At 42.8% G+C, this 14,366-nt stretch overlaps 1 protein-coding gene across 2 annotated transcripts in view; it reads right to left on the bottom strand.

Annotated features, from left to right (window-relative positions):
* TRIM71 (tripartite motif containing 71) overlaps window positions 1-7,460 on the bottom strand; it is an 80,840-nt gene extending 73,380 nt beyond the window's left edge. Inside the window, exon 1 of one of the 2 annotated variants that reach the window (XM_075827159.1) lies at window positions 5,832-7,460. In XM_075827159.1, coding sequence (XP_075683274.1) covers window positions 5,832-6,629 — 798 coding nt within the window. In that variant the 5' untranslated portion in view covers window positions 6,630-7,460. The remainder of the gene's footprint in view (window positions 1-5,831) is intronic. The other variant, XM_075827160.1, reaches the window with a different exon arrangement.
* Window positions 7,461-14,366: the final 6,906 nt, after the last annotated feature.

Raw genomic sequence — 14,366 nt, 5'->3', positions numbered from 1 at the left:
AACTGCACCACAATATGGTGCGATTTTTCAGCTATAATTACCTATGGCGGCCAGGGCGTATCCACCCTTTTTGAACATACCCTAAATTAGGGTTTGGCAATTAATCGTTAAATAATCAAAATAGAATTTCAGCGCAATTAATCTATGTCATCTTGCGATATTCAGTTTTACCAATTATTTTCTCCCAGCCTAAACTGTATTTTCATCTTCAGGACGCAGATACGGTTGAATGCAATGGTAGAGCAGGGAACCGTAAGGTCCCTGCGCTACCATTCACTATGTATCACCAGACGCGAGGCAGTGACGTCATCGTGCCTGTCTGCATCAAGCTGCACAGACCAGAGGGGCAGAGGGATCTCCTCCACTCGTCATTGGAACGGGGTTAGGAGAGTATGTATATTATTATTTTTATAAGGCACTATTGGGGGAAGCTGTGGGGGCATTATAATGTGTGAGGGCAGCTATAGGAGCATTATACTGTGTGGAAGTCAGTTATGGGGGCATTATACTATGTAGAGGCAGTTATGGGGGCATTGAAGTGTGGTGGCAGTTATGGGGGGCATTATACTGTGTGGGGGGGCTAATATAGTGCCATTATACTGTGTGGAGGCAATTATAGGGGCATTGTGTGGGGGGGCATTATACTGGGTGGGGAGAACTATACTGTGTAGGGGCAGTGTTGGGCTATATTATATATAGTAGTATACAGCAGGCTCGGGATAAATATAAATTCAATGGCGTAGCATGCAAATTGGAGGTGTGGCATGCAAAAGGGGTGTGGTCTAAATAACTGTTCAATAATCGTAATCAAAGTTACATGTTCAATTAATCGTGCTTTTGATTTAGGTCATAAATTGCCCAGCCCTACCCTAGAGCAGACCATATACATCTGCTGTCCGATATGACTGGCTGGTTGCCCAACAGCATTTTTGGCTGATTGCTTTGAAATGCTCAGACAAAAATGTAAAAATTAGAACTTTTTGGGTGCGGTTTTATATATTCCAATTTTTTCAGAGTGGAGAACACAGAATCATGCGACAACCACAGTTTTAGGGACATTAAAACTGGTTGCTACTGGCAAATCAACCAGCTTCAAAACCACGCTGATTTTAAATAAAACTGCATTGTAATGGTGTCTCAGCGGCAGCTCCGTGAACCCTGAAAAGTGCAACTTAAACGTAACTTGTTGTAACCGGTGTACCGCTTTAATAATACAATATTGCCTTGAATACGAACTATATATCAGCTCACGAGACGAGGATTTGTCAATATTAACCTTTTATGTTTTATAGAACATTTTGTGTAGTAGAATCACATTCTCTGACAGAATTACATTACACTTTGCACTTGTTTTAAGATAAAATGTTAAGAGAAAAATGGGAGTCTCAACTTTCAGCAACCAACCAGGTCTCTGCTGCCTATTCCCAATAGACCTCTGAAAACTTAAAGCTGGAATCCAATTGGTTGCTACAGGCCATATTTTTCCACTAGTTTTGATTAACGTCCCCTCATTACCGTGTATTTTTTTTAGACTAGAATGCAATAGTTTAAAATAACCTCAGCGTCCCAATAACAAAACATTTAACTACAAACACTGCAAATAATTTTTGTGCATACGACAATCCACAACCAAAATATTCAACGAGTCTCGATCATTCCTAACTTGTTAGACTCAAATACATGTGAAAAATGAAACCTGTTCAAAAATGTCCAATAAATTTCATTTGATTCAGTTTGATGGGTGCAACGACTATTTCCTTAAGATTTATCATTTCATTTTTATTTTAGAAAATACAAACAAGGATTTATTTATATGGACCAGTTAGCAGGACAAGGTGTCGTTCGTAAGTCTAGTCCATGTTAAGAATATAACCATTTATCAGTAGGGACATTCATTGTGCGTATATACATAAAGCATTACAGGCACTATACACTTGTAGTATGTAAACTATTACTTTTGGCACAGCAGAGTTTAGTAAGTTTTACTACAATTAGATTTAATTCCCTTTGTGGCTGAAATCCTGATCATGATGTTATATGTACATGGGGCCAAACAGTCCTGTGCAAATAAAGCTTTATTCCTGATCTCTTCCAATTCAATAGAAGTAGACTGTGTGGATTTTTATTATAGCTGGTATTCTCAGGGGAAAATCTATGCAAAAAAAGCTCTACTCCTTCTGCAGGAGAACACATGAGCAACAACCTGCTCTCATCTGCTCACTTCTTGCATGCAGATTTTATTCCTTATAGATTGCACCTGTTTTTTTTTTAAAAAAAGCCAAAAAAAAAAAACACAGCAGAAACTCATCAAAAACAAAGTGATCACTCTAGCGTGTGTGCATTTGCTGTTACAATATGAATTGCAATCTGCATTGTTTTAAGAATGTTATCCAAATATTTTGTTTCTGTTGCCTCTCTAGCGCCAGCATATTCCCCAGCACTGTACAGATAGTCATCACCCCCATCAGTCTCTAGTAAGCATGAATTACAAACGTTTATTTTCCCCACAATGTATTCAAATAAAAATATTTTCTTCATATAACAGCCCATCCCAGCTGTCGTGTGTGATAAATAAACCTTTTTGGTTTTTCATTTTTATTACCACCCCAAAATGTGACTGACGGATGACATCATTCCTTTGTACCTATTGTGTCACTTCCCTCATAGATCCCAAGCTCATATCGACAGGCGCTTCTCTCCTTATGTTTTCAGTGGATTTTTGTTTGCCATCAATATTTTACTGCGAAAACGCTGTGAAATATTTTGGCGCCAGGTATTATATGCAAGAGAAAAGGAATAGTTTATGATCTAAACATCTAATAGAATGAGAACAAGTTATACAAGTGATACCTAAATCTGACCCAAAAGGTCTAGGACTGCAACTAGAATTCAAATTTTAGACAGTCACAATATCTGGACAAAAATGCTGGAGGGGATGGGTAATAAACGCCTAAAAGTTTCAGACTAGGGACTCCAAACTGGTTTTACAAGCAAAGTGGCCAGTCCTTGAAACGACATCATCCCCCTCCTGAGCAGAAGAGCCTTTCTGTAGAAAATGCAGTCATCCTATGAAGCCTTGTTGTTCTTATTAAAGACACGTCTCAGGCACCATGATGTGTCCATACAGCGGCAGTGACAAGCAACCGCACACCATCTGGAAGGAGAAAAACCTTGCCAGTCCCACCCATGTGCATGCCCACTGACATAAGTTGCATAGGCACACACAGGGAGGGTCAGCTGACCTGACTCCACATTGGAAGCAGTGGGCATTTTGTGTATTGTATGCCAATATACAAAAAGGACTACTACCACCACCTTGTGTATATCTGTGTGGAGTTTATATGTTCTTCCTGTATTTATATTGATTTCCTCCCATAGTCCAAAACCATATATAGGTATTTTATGGCCCTAGTGTGTGTTTGAGATATTGAAGAATTAGATTTGCAGTCCCATTGGGGACAGGGACTTATGATAATATGTGTACAGCTCTGCAGAATAGGTTAGTGCCATAAAAGCAACAGGAAATATATACATTCTATATACAAACACAAACTATTACCAAGCACTCCCTCACACACATTTACACATTCATTCTTGCATGTCATATACGGCCAAAAATAACAGGATTTTTTTTTTTTTTTTTAAGGATATATGCATAAGAGGTCTCTGGATGTACAAGGAATACATCACAGTACTACTTGGCTGTTGGCTTGTAACATTTCTTTACAAAATTGAGAAAACCGGAAGTGTTGGCACAACGTAAACAAAATATACAACATATATTTTATTGCATAAGGTGCATGGATATGAATACCTGACCGTTATTATATACGAGACCCTTGCCATGTCACTTACCATTTTTTAATGAACTGTAAATTTGTCACTGTAAGTGACAAATGTTTTTATAATTATATGAAAAAAATATAGGACTGAACACATGGTGAACAATAATGGGATGCATGATGCTCTGGAATAGTCAGTGAAGATTTTACCAACCGAATAGTTTCCTGTCTGAAACGACAATATACTATATACATGCAACATTCAATTTTTCATCCTGATCTGAAGATTTTTTTTAAAATGATTTTTATACTATAAAGAGTGAATATTACATGTGACGACAAAGCACAGATCTACAAAAAACTGCCACCGACTGCCCACCTCTCGGCAATCTAATGTGTATATAATTATGTATAGGAAACAACAACCAATATAGGTCAATAAAATCATCCCATAAACAAAACGATTATTCGTAACAATACAGAACATTATAAATATTCATGAACTGAGAATTAACCATTTGTCCACTGTGCCTCGCAGTAAAACATCACTAATAATCCCCAAACACATGGAACAATTATACAAAAACGATCAAGTAATAGAAATGTAAAGGATTCTGGTCAATCATTACCAGGCTTCAGCACATACATGTAATAATCATTGTTTACGATCAGATCATACGAAGAAAATTAAAAAAATATAAGTATTTCATTTATAGAAACCTCTGAATGTTTAATAACAAAGAACCTAAAATCATCCGTCATCCCGTATATACAATTTTATTTTTTTTACTGCAATATTTAGGGTAGGGAGGAGTTCATGTTAACCCTTCATGCACCAAATACACAGAATTTTTTTTAAAAAAAAGACATCATTCAAGTACATGACAATAAATGGCATTCAATTAATAGCAGGGTTGTAAACATGAAGGAATATGCTCCACATGATACTTAAAATACAACCTAAAACAACAACGCCCGCTGTATACAAACTGTAAATGTAACCAAGAGGGGCGTGGCATATATATATATATATATATATATATATATATATATATATTTAGCAGATACTGAACGACAAGATTTTTTTTTCTTTTGATTTTATTTTGTATATTTTACAGAATATCCAGCCAATATTCTTTCACCTGGGCCACACACAAACAATACGGAATAAATTAACTCCATTATGAACGGCTAAATAAGAGAGGGGGGGGGGGGAAACCTGGGACTAACAAATGCAACTCTGCTGTGACGAATACAAAAAGAGTACAACTCTCTCCCTCCTCTGCATGATTTGTACAGATGAAAGACCAAACACATTCAAAAGTTTATTATTTAAAAGGGAAAGGGTTTGATGAAAACAAGAATTTTTTTTAATCTAAAGAAAACCGAAAATTGAAACAATGTAGCAGTGAACTGAAGAAAAACAAAAAACACCCACGATCATATCAAATCCTAGAAATATTCTACATGACAAGTCGTAGGATGTTAGTGAAACTATAGCAACCCAAGAGAAGCATCGTTAACGATCCCGACCGATTGTTATTAACGATTGTTACGATTTTGCTCAGTTGTTTCAATTAGTAACACTTTAATGGCTACTGGATGAGAAATAAACGAAATGTGTAAATTTCTATTCATTTATGCCACTGCTCTCTCAAAAACATTGATCAAGGGCAAATCTTCCCTAGGACTGCAAAAGACTCGATGGACTAACTGGTAACAGAACTTCACAATATGGGAACGAATAGGCTGGGTGATACCTGTTGTTTTGTGTGGCATCAACTAGGTGGCACAAATATTCTGTTTGGCAGTCAACAAGTTAAAATTAACACTTGACATGAAAATAAATACAAGTCAGTGATCTGCCACTTATTTTTAGAGAAAAAGTTGCAAAATGCATTCATTTCGCGTTGGTTTAAAACTACTTTTTCCCTGAGGAGCAATGAGAGGTCGGTGGGGAGCAGTAGTCGGGTGTGCGCCCTCCCATGTTATATAACCCGGCAGCATGACATAGTAGACCCGTCAATAGAAGAGTGGCCCGGGACTCACCTCCTCGTCGTGCTGCTGGCAGTAGGCTAGTCGTTCTGGGTACACGGGCAGTATGGAGAAGGCACTGCTCTGGAAGGGTGAAGAGGTAGACGAGGATGAGGTAGTGGCAGCGCTGGATGCTGCAGAGTTGCAGGGGGAGGCAGTGCCACTGATGCACACAGGTGCCCTGCTCCCTGGGCCGGTGAACCTTTCTATGAAGTGGTCCTTGGTGAGCCGCACTCTTTGGTGAGCCCGCAGGCAGTTATCACACAGGTTCTCCTGGCAGTCCAAGCAGTGAGAGCTGGCACCGTTGCCCTCATCACAAGACGAGCAGCGCGGCTCAGCCTGGCTGGGGGGTGCCCGGCGCAGAAGACTGGAGGACGAACACGAAGCGGAGCGAGGACGCGGCGGCTGCTGCTGCCGCCTGACACTTCCGCGGCTTCCATTACTCTGCGGCTCCTCTGCAGCTCCCACTACTGCGTCTAGCAGGTTGCTGAGGTGTAAGAATGTGGAGGAGGGCAGGGCATCCATACCAGCCTCAGACATGAGCACCTTATGGTCACACACAGGGCAGTGCAGCTGGAGAGAGTCCCCGGGGCTCCTGTGCCCCTCTAGGCACTGCCTGCAGAAGGCATGGAGACAAGGCAAGACGTGCAACCTGCGGGGAGCGGAGCTGCTGCCACCCCCACTACTACTGCTGCTGCTGGAGGCTTGTGAGGAGGACGACGACGAGCTGGACGAGGAGATAGGGGCAGAGGACACGCACATCTCCTTACACAGCGGGCACAGCTGGAAATCGTTCTCCGGGAATGAAGCCATTTACATGGGCAGTAGGGACACGATCGGTGGGCGCAGAGAAGCGGCTCAGTCGTGCAGCATGTTCCCGTCGCCACCTCAGTGTACGGCCGGGGCGTGGAGCAGCGAGCACAGCGGGAGCTCCAGGACTCTCCAGCTCAGCCCTCCTCTCCTGCTCTGTTTACATTGACTGAATAGTAATCGATAAGTGACCCCAGCGCCTCAGTCCTGCGGGCGTCACACGCACAAGTTTTCCACGAGAGCAGAGACCCTGCCAGACAACCCCCCCCTGTGCCAGTAACGCTGCCCGGATCCAGCTTCAATTATTCATCCCGTCCTGTCCAGCGTCAGATCACCTTTCCGCGACTCCATAGTCCGCGCGCAGTTATAGAATAACCTGAGTTCTGCGCGATTTGATCGCTCCGACCGATGAGGTATAATATGCGGCTGCCCAGGGCTCCCCTCCATGTGTCGTGGTGTCGTCTCCCTGGCCAAGCGTCACATGTTGTCAGTTTGCAGTGGGTTTCCTGACGATGCAGGGGGCTGGGAGGATCGCCAGTGGTAGATCCAATTCTATCCTTGGACGTGCGCTGTGAATATCGCCATCCTGCACTAGCTCTTTAATGATCAGGAGAGCGGCGTTCACTTCCGCCAGAACAGTGAGGAGTGGGAGGGAGGAGGGGAGGACTGGCAGGAGGGGAGGGCATCACACACAAAACAGGAAACACTACTGCCATCTACTTTACACCACAAAAGGCTGGAGCAAATCTGAGCCGCGGCTCCTTCCATGCTTCATACAAGGGCTCTCAAGTGCTAGCTGAGATTTGTGACTACTCTTGTGTGACTTCTCCTACCAGTGTAAAAATAAGTCAGCAACTTGTCCTCATCTGTGGAGGAGCTACAAATTCTAACACGAAAAATGGCCTTGTTGCCCATAGCAACCAATCAGAGCACAGCTTTCATTTGCCTAGAGCTGTTTTAGAAATGAAAGCTGCACTGTGATTGGTTGTTATGGACAAGGACAGTGTTAGGCCTGTAAACTCCATTACAGCTTTCCCAGAGCCCTGAATGGAAAATCTGGTCAGTTATGCAGTGACACATCCTCCACTTTGGATAGCTGGGCGACAACCCCTGTGGGAGATGTAATGACAGCCATACACTTGGCACCCAGCTTGACCTGAAAGTGATATATCACTAAGAAATGGTTGAGTAAGACTTTAAAGGGGTTTCCGCATAATCATTGTTTATCACCTATTCACTGGATAGGTGATAAATATCTGATCGGTGGGTGTGCGACCGCTGGGGTCTCCACCGATCACGAGAACCTGCCTACCTTGCCATGCCTAGGAGCCCCATAGAAATGAATGGAGCGGTGGCCGACCCTGTTCTCGTGATCGGTGGAGGTCCAAACTGTCGCAACCCCACCGAACAGATATTTATCACCTATCCAGTGGATAGGTGATAAATAATGATTATGGGAAAAACTCCTTTAAGCTAATTGACAGAAAAAGTTTACATCTGCACAGTGCACAGCCTCTGTATGGCGGCTCATCTATCGGGCACTGTTTTCTTAGAAGCAATGTTTCTAGAGGAGAATACCTCCGTTATGTGGTAAACTTAAGGGTATGTGCACACGATAACTGCATTTACGTCTGAAATTACGGAGCTGTTTTCAGGAGAAAACAGCTCCTGAATTTAATTCGTAATTGCATGTACTCGCGTTTTGCGTGGCGTCTTTTACGTACGTAATTTGGAGCTGTTCTTCATTGGAGTCAATGAAAAATGGCTCCAATTACGTTCCAAGAAGTGTCCTGCACTTCTTTTGACGAGGCCGTAATTTTACGCACCGTCTTTTGACAGCGACGCGTAAAATGACAGGTCGTCGGCACAGAACATCGTAAAGCCCATTGAAAGTAATGGGCAGATGTTTGCAGACGTATTGGAGCCTTTTTTTCAGACGTAATTCGATTACGTCTGAAAATAGGTAGTGTGAACTCTGCCTAACTGTCCCGTAGCGCTATTGTAGCTCTGCTAAGCTTTTAGATGTTTTTCTCACGACAAGCATGCTGACTATTTCCAATAAGGTTATGTTCGCGTGGGCTATTTTCAGCCTTTTTTGGCCCGTAAACGCCCCGAAAAACGGCTAAAAATGCGAGGGCTGAACGCCTCCAAACATCTGCCCATTGATTTCAATGGGAAAAATGGTATTCTGTTCCCACAGGGCGTTTTTTTACACGCCATTTGTAAAAACAGCGCGTAAAAAAGGCCCCATAAAAAAGAAGTGCATGTCACTTCTTGAGCCGTTTTTTAAACCATTTTTCATTGACTCAAAAGAAAAACAGCTCCAAACACGGCCGCAAAAAATGCAGGTTGCTTAAAAAACGGTTGAAAATCAGAGGCTGTTTTCCCTTGAAAACAGCTCCGTATTTTCAGACGTTTTTTGTTAAGCGTGTGAACATACCCTTACAAGTAAAACAGCTCCCTTCTCTATGAAAAAAGGGAAGTATCATTTAGACCTATGGGATGTTTAAAACATTGTAAAGCAATAACTAAGACCCCATGCACATGACCGTAGTTTTCATCCGTAATTACGGAATCCGTAATCACGGATAAAATTGCGGACACATTCATTTCTATAGGCCACAGATACCTTTCCATATATTTACGGATGTGTGTCCAGGCCGTAGAAATAATCTGCAAAATATAGAACTTGTCCTATTCTTGTCCGCAAGACAGCTACTGATGTGCATCCATATTTGCGTATCAGTATTTGCGGACTGTAAAAACCCTTATGTTTGTGTGCATAAGGCCTTATACTTGTGATCATTAATTACCGACATCCTACACAGTCCGACTGTCTGCTGAATTGGCAGATCAGCAGAAATATTTCAATTAGGACATCCTGTTTGGGACACCACTATTACACAACACACATGCTCCAGATGTATATAGTTTCCATAGAGGAAAGAGTATTCTTTTGGCATATAGGTGGTATACGTGAGTTGCATAGAGCAGGGCAATACTTTCGGCAAGTACGATGGAGAATGTGCATTTACCTATATTCCGAACGTGCACCACAAATATGGTGTGAACAGAGCCTTGGATGCTTTAAAGGGGTTGTCCGTGATAACATCATAATTTCAATAACACCTTTAAATCATTTAAGTTGTAAATATAAATACATTTGTAATATACTTACGTGTTCCAAAGTGGCCCCGTTTCCAGATCCTGCCGTCGGGAACTTGACTGTTGATGTCTCTCTCTGCTCAGGCTCTGCCGCTTTGTTGATCTTGAATTCTTTCCGGGTATACGAGACGTCACTTGTGATGTGGTGTATATCGGCTTGTTCAGTTGTAACACGCATGCGCGGCCCCTGCTGTTATCTCGAGAACAGCAGGGACTGCGAGAACAGCAGGGACTGCGAGAACAGCAGTGACAGCGCATGCGCGTTACGGGATGTGAAGCAGAAAAAGCCGATATACAACACGTCACCAGTGACGTGTCGTATACCATCCGAGGTCTCTCAGGTACGAGACCATGTGATCGGGATACGACACGACAGTGGAGGCGGCTGAAAAGGTGACGTCAGAGCTCATGTGACCAGAAGGAAGAAGCAGCCAGAGCGGAGAACAGAAGCAAGATTGCACGGGTAAGTATATTATGCAATTTTAAATATGTGCAATGTATTTTTAAATGTACTTAAAAAATAAATCTCGGACAACCCCTTTAAGGGTATGTTCACACGTAGAGTCAAAAACGTCTCAAAATATGGAGCTGTTTTCAAGGGAAAACAGCCCCTGATTTTCAGACGTTTTTTGAGCAACTCGCGTTTTTCGCAGTGTTTTCGCAGCGTTTTTTACAGCCGTTTTTGGAGCTGTTCTTCATTGGAGTCTATGAGAAAACGGCTCCAAAAACGTCCCAAGAAGTGTCCTGCACTTCTTTTGACGAGGCTGTCATTTTACGAGCCGTCTTTTGACATCGTAAGACCCATTGAAAGTAATGGGCAGATGTTTGCCGACGTATTGGAGCCGTTTTTTCAGTCGTAATTCGAGGCGTAAAACGCCTCCATTACGTCTGGAAATAGGTTGTGTGAACCCAGCCTAATACTGCGCGGTCTCCACATGAGTAGGTGCACTTCATGCATAGGCTAAAAATGTACAAAGCGTTTGGACATTATTTTAAGTCCTATTTCGGGTTTATACTGCATTTGAAAATAGGATACAGTTTATATATCTTCCAGGATGACAACTGCACTTTTAACCCCTTCCTGCCGAAGCCATTTTTTTGTTTTTTTTCCTACCCATCTTCTAAAAACCATACCTCTTTTATTTTTTCGTCTCTATAGCCGTTTGTTTTTTGCGGGACAAGTTGTAGTTTTTCATGGCACCATTTAGTGTATCATATAATGTACTGGGAAACTGAAAAAAAGTCTTTGTTGGGTGGAATGGGAAAAAAGACGTGATTCCTCCATTGTTTTTTGGGTTTTGTTTTTATAGCATTCACCATGTGGTAAAAATGACATGTTAACTTTATTTTAGGGGTCAATACCATTACTGCAATACTAAATTTATATTTTTTCTGTGTTAAAAAAAAACTTTGTTTTGTGTTGCCATATTCTAAGAGCCTCAACTTCTTTCTTTTTCCGTCGAATGAGCGGTGTGAAGGTTTGTTTTTTTGCGGGATGAACTGTTGTTTTTTTAAAAAAACAATTTTCATGCAACTTTTGACAACTTTTTATTGATTTTTTTGCAGGAGAAAAAGTGACCAAAAAGCAGCAATTCTGTTGTTTTTTATTCTCACAAATTACATACATTACATAAAAGTTTTCCATAGCCTTTAGACTGCTGAACCCACATGCCAAAAGTATGACAGGGCTCCCCAACTACCATGTGTCATTTATAACTTTGGTGTCTTCTTATGTGGCAGAGATAAGGCACTAAGGTCCAGGTGCAATTGCTACCTCTGCACCCCGTATAACAGTGCCCCTATTTTTAATTCTCTCGTTTCCAAGTGACCTTTCTTGTCCATAATGAAGTTTTAACCCCTTCCCGACATTTGACATATCCATACGCCAAAGTCGGGTAGGGGAAGTATGGAGCCGACACCTCAGAGTAACTAACATCATGCTTGAGCGCGATCCCGTTAGTTTAACTCGTTAAATGCCGCAGTCAACAGAGACCACAGCATTTAAATCATTAGAAAGAGGGGGACGGCCCCCTCTAACAGCTCATCGCGCCCCCCGCAATGCAATCGCGGGGGGGGGGGGCGATGGTTGCTACGGCTGCCTGGGGGCCTAATGAAGACCAAAAGGTCCGCCATAAAAAAAATATATATATATTAAAAGTAAAAAAACAAAAACCTTTTCCCATTTGCCCCCTAGAGCATAGTAAAAAAATAAATAAATAAACATAATTGGTATCGCCGCATCCGTAAAAGTCTGAACTATTACAATATATAATTATTTAACCCGCACGGTGAACGCCGTAAAAAAAAAAAATGTAAACGCCAGAATCTCTATTTTTTGGTCACCTAATCTCCGACAAAAAATGAAATAAAAAGTTATCAAACCGTTGCATTTACACCAAAATGGTATTATTAAAAACTACAGCTTATCCCGCAAAAAATAAGCCCTCATACCACTTAATCGACGGAAAAATAAAAAAGTTGTGGCTCTCGGAATTTGGCGACACAAAATAAATGTTCTTTTTTACAGTTAGGTTTTTACTAAAAGTAGTAAAATATAGAAAAAACTATATATGTTTGGTATCGCCGTAGTCGTATTGACCCAGAGAATAAAGTTAACATGTTGTTTTAATTGCACAGTGAATTTCGTAAAAACGGCGCGCAAAAAAACATGGAGGAATCGCTGTTTTTTTTCATTTTCTACCCCACAAATATTTTTTTTCCCGTTTCCTAGTACATTATTTGGCAAAATAAATGGTGCTATGAAAAACTGCAACTCGTACCGCAAAAATCAAGCCCTCATAGTACTATATCGATGGAAAAATAAAGACGTTATGGCTTTTGGAAGGTGGGGAGGAAAAAACGAAAATGAAAATCTGAAAAAGGGCTGCGGCGGGAAGGGGTTGATATGCAATGATACAGCTTTCTCAATTGTCAACAGGCAGTCTATTTTTACATCTTTTTTTGCCAGCTGAGCTACTACTCCCATTGAGCCTTTCCTTCCTTGTGTGCACCTATAAAAGGAATAATACAGAAATATATATTTTCTTAGACTCCCCTTAAACTTGCTTGGGTCTTCCTTTTACCCCTTTCTTTCTCTTCCACTGTCTCCCTCCCCATATCCCCAGACGAGGGCTTGGGGAAACAGGTGATGTTCAGCTGACACCAATGGCGGATTAAGTAGACCACACAGACTTGGGCCCCCCTTCCCCACCACCGCTCTGCTGTGTCTATAGTGAAAACCACCTTTCTGTGAGAGCATTGACAAATTGGTGTTACGAGTCCTCTTGTCAAAGGGCTGTGTCCAGGGATGGGATCCGGCTGATTCGCCCTGGTTCCCCCGAACCGGTTGTTAAAATTACAGCCGGTTCGCAGAACCGGGTGAAACGGGAAGCAGGAACCGGAACTATGCACTTAATTGTATTTGCGTCCTTAGGACGCGGATACAATTGAGTTCACTAGCGCTGCCCTGGCGAGGCACATGATGCCTCGCCATTCTGCGCTTTAGTGATGATGCAGTCAGCACGATGATGTCATCGCGCCGCTGCGTCTTTCCGCTGGAGGAGAACTGGCGTGCCAACGGGACAGGTAAGCATATAATGTTTTTTTACTTTTATTGTGAGCAGTGTTGTGGGCCTTAACTATAGGGGACAATAACTACAGCGGAGGACTATATAGGGGACAATAACTACAGGGGAAGGACTATACAGGGGACATTAAGTACAGGGGAGGACTATATAGGGGACAATAACTACAGGGGAGGACTATATAGAGGGCAGTAACTACAGCAGAGGACTATATAGGGGACAATAACAACAGGGGAAAGACTATATAGGGGACACTAACTACAGGGGAGGACTATATAGGGGGCAATAACTACAGGAGAGCACTATATAGAGGACATTAACTACAGGGGAGGACTATATAGGGCAGGGGTCTCAAGCCCGCGGGCCGCATGCGGCCACTGGGGCTGTCATCTGCGGCCCGCGGGACACAGAGCCGCTAGACTCTGGAATTCCCTGACATCGCTGTACACATATGAACAGCGATGTCTGGGGCTTCCCCAGAGCCGGAATCCCGTGCAGAGTGCTAGTATCGGCTCTGCTCCGGGACTCTGTGGAATTTCCTGACATCGCTGTCCATATGTGGACAGTGTGTCAGGGTCTTCCCCAGAGCGGAGTCCCGAGCAGAGCACTAGTACAGGCTCTGCTCCGGGACTCTGTGGAATTCCCTGACATCGCTGTCCATATATGGACAGTGTGTCAGGGTTTTCCCCAGAGCGGAGTCCCGAGTAGAGCGCTAGTACAGGCTCTGCTCCGGGACTCTGTGGAATTCCCTGACATCGCTGTCCATATATGGACAGTGTGTCAGGGTCTTCCCCAGAGCGGAGTCCCAAGCAGAGCGCTAGTACAGACTCTGCTCCGGGACTCTGTGGAATTCCCCGACATCGCTGTCCATATATGGACAGTGTGTCAGGGTCTTCCCCAGAGCGGAGTCCCGAGTAGAGCGCTAGTACAGGCTCTGCTCCGGGACTCTGTGGAATTCCCTGACATCGCTGTCCATATATGGACAGTGTGT

Source organism: Rhinoderma darwinii, chromosome 5, assembly GCF_050947455.1.
Source record: "Rhinoderma darwinii isolate aRhiDar2 chromosome 5, aRhiDar2.hap1, whole genome shotgun sequence".
Lineage (NCBI taxonomy): Eukaryota > Metazoa > Chordata > Amphibia > Anura > Rhinodermatidae > Rhinoderma > Rhinoderma darwinii.
The sequence above is the reverse complement of the archived record's forward strand: the minus strand, read 5'-3'. Positions and strand labels throughout refer to the sequence as shown.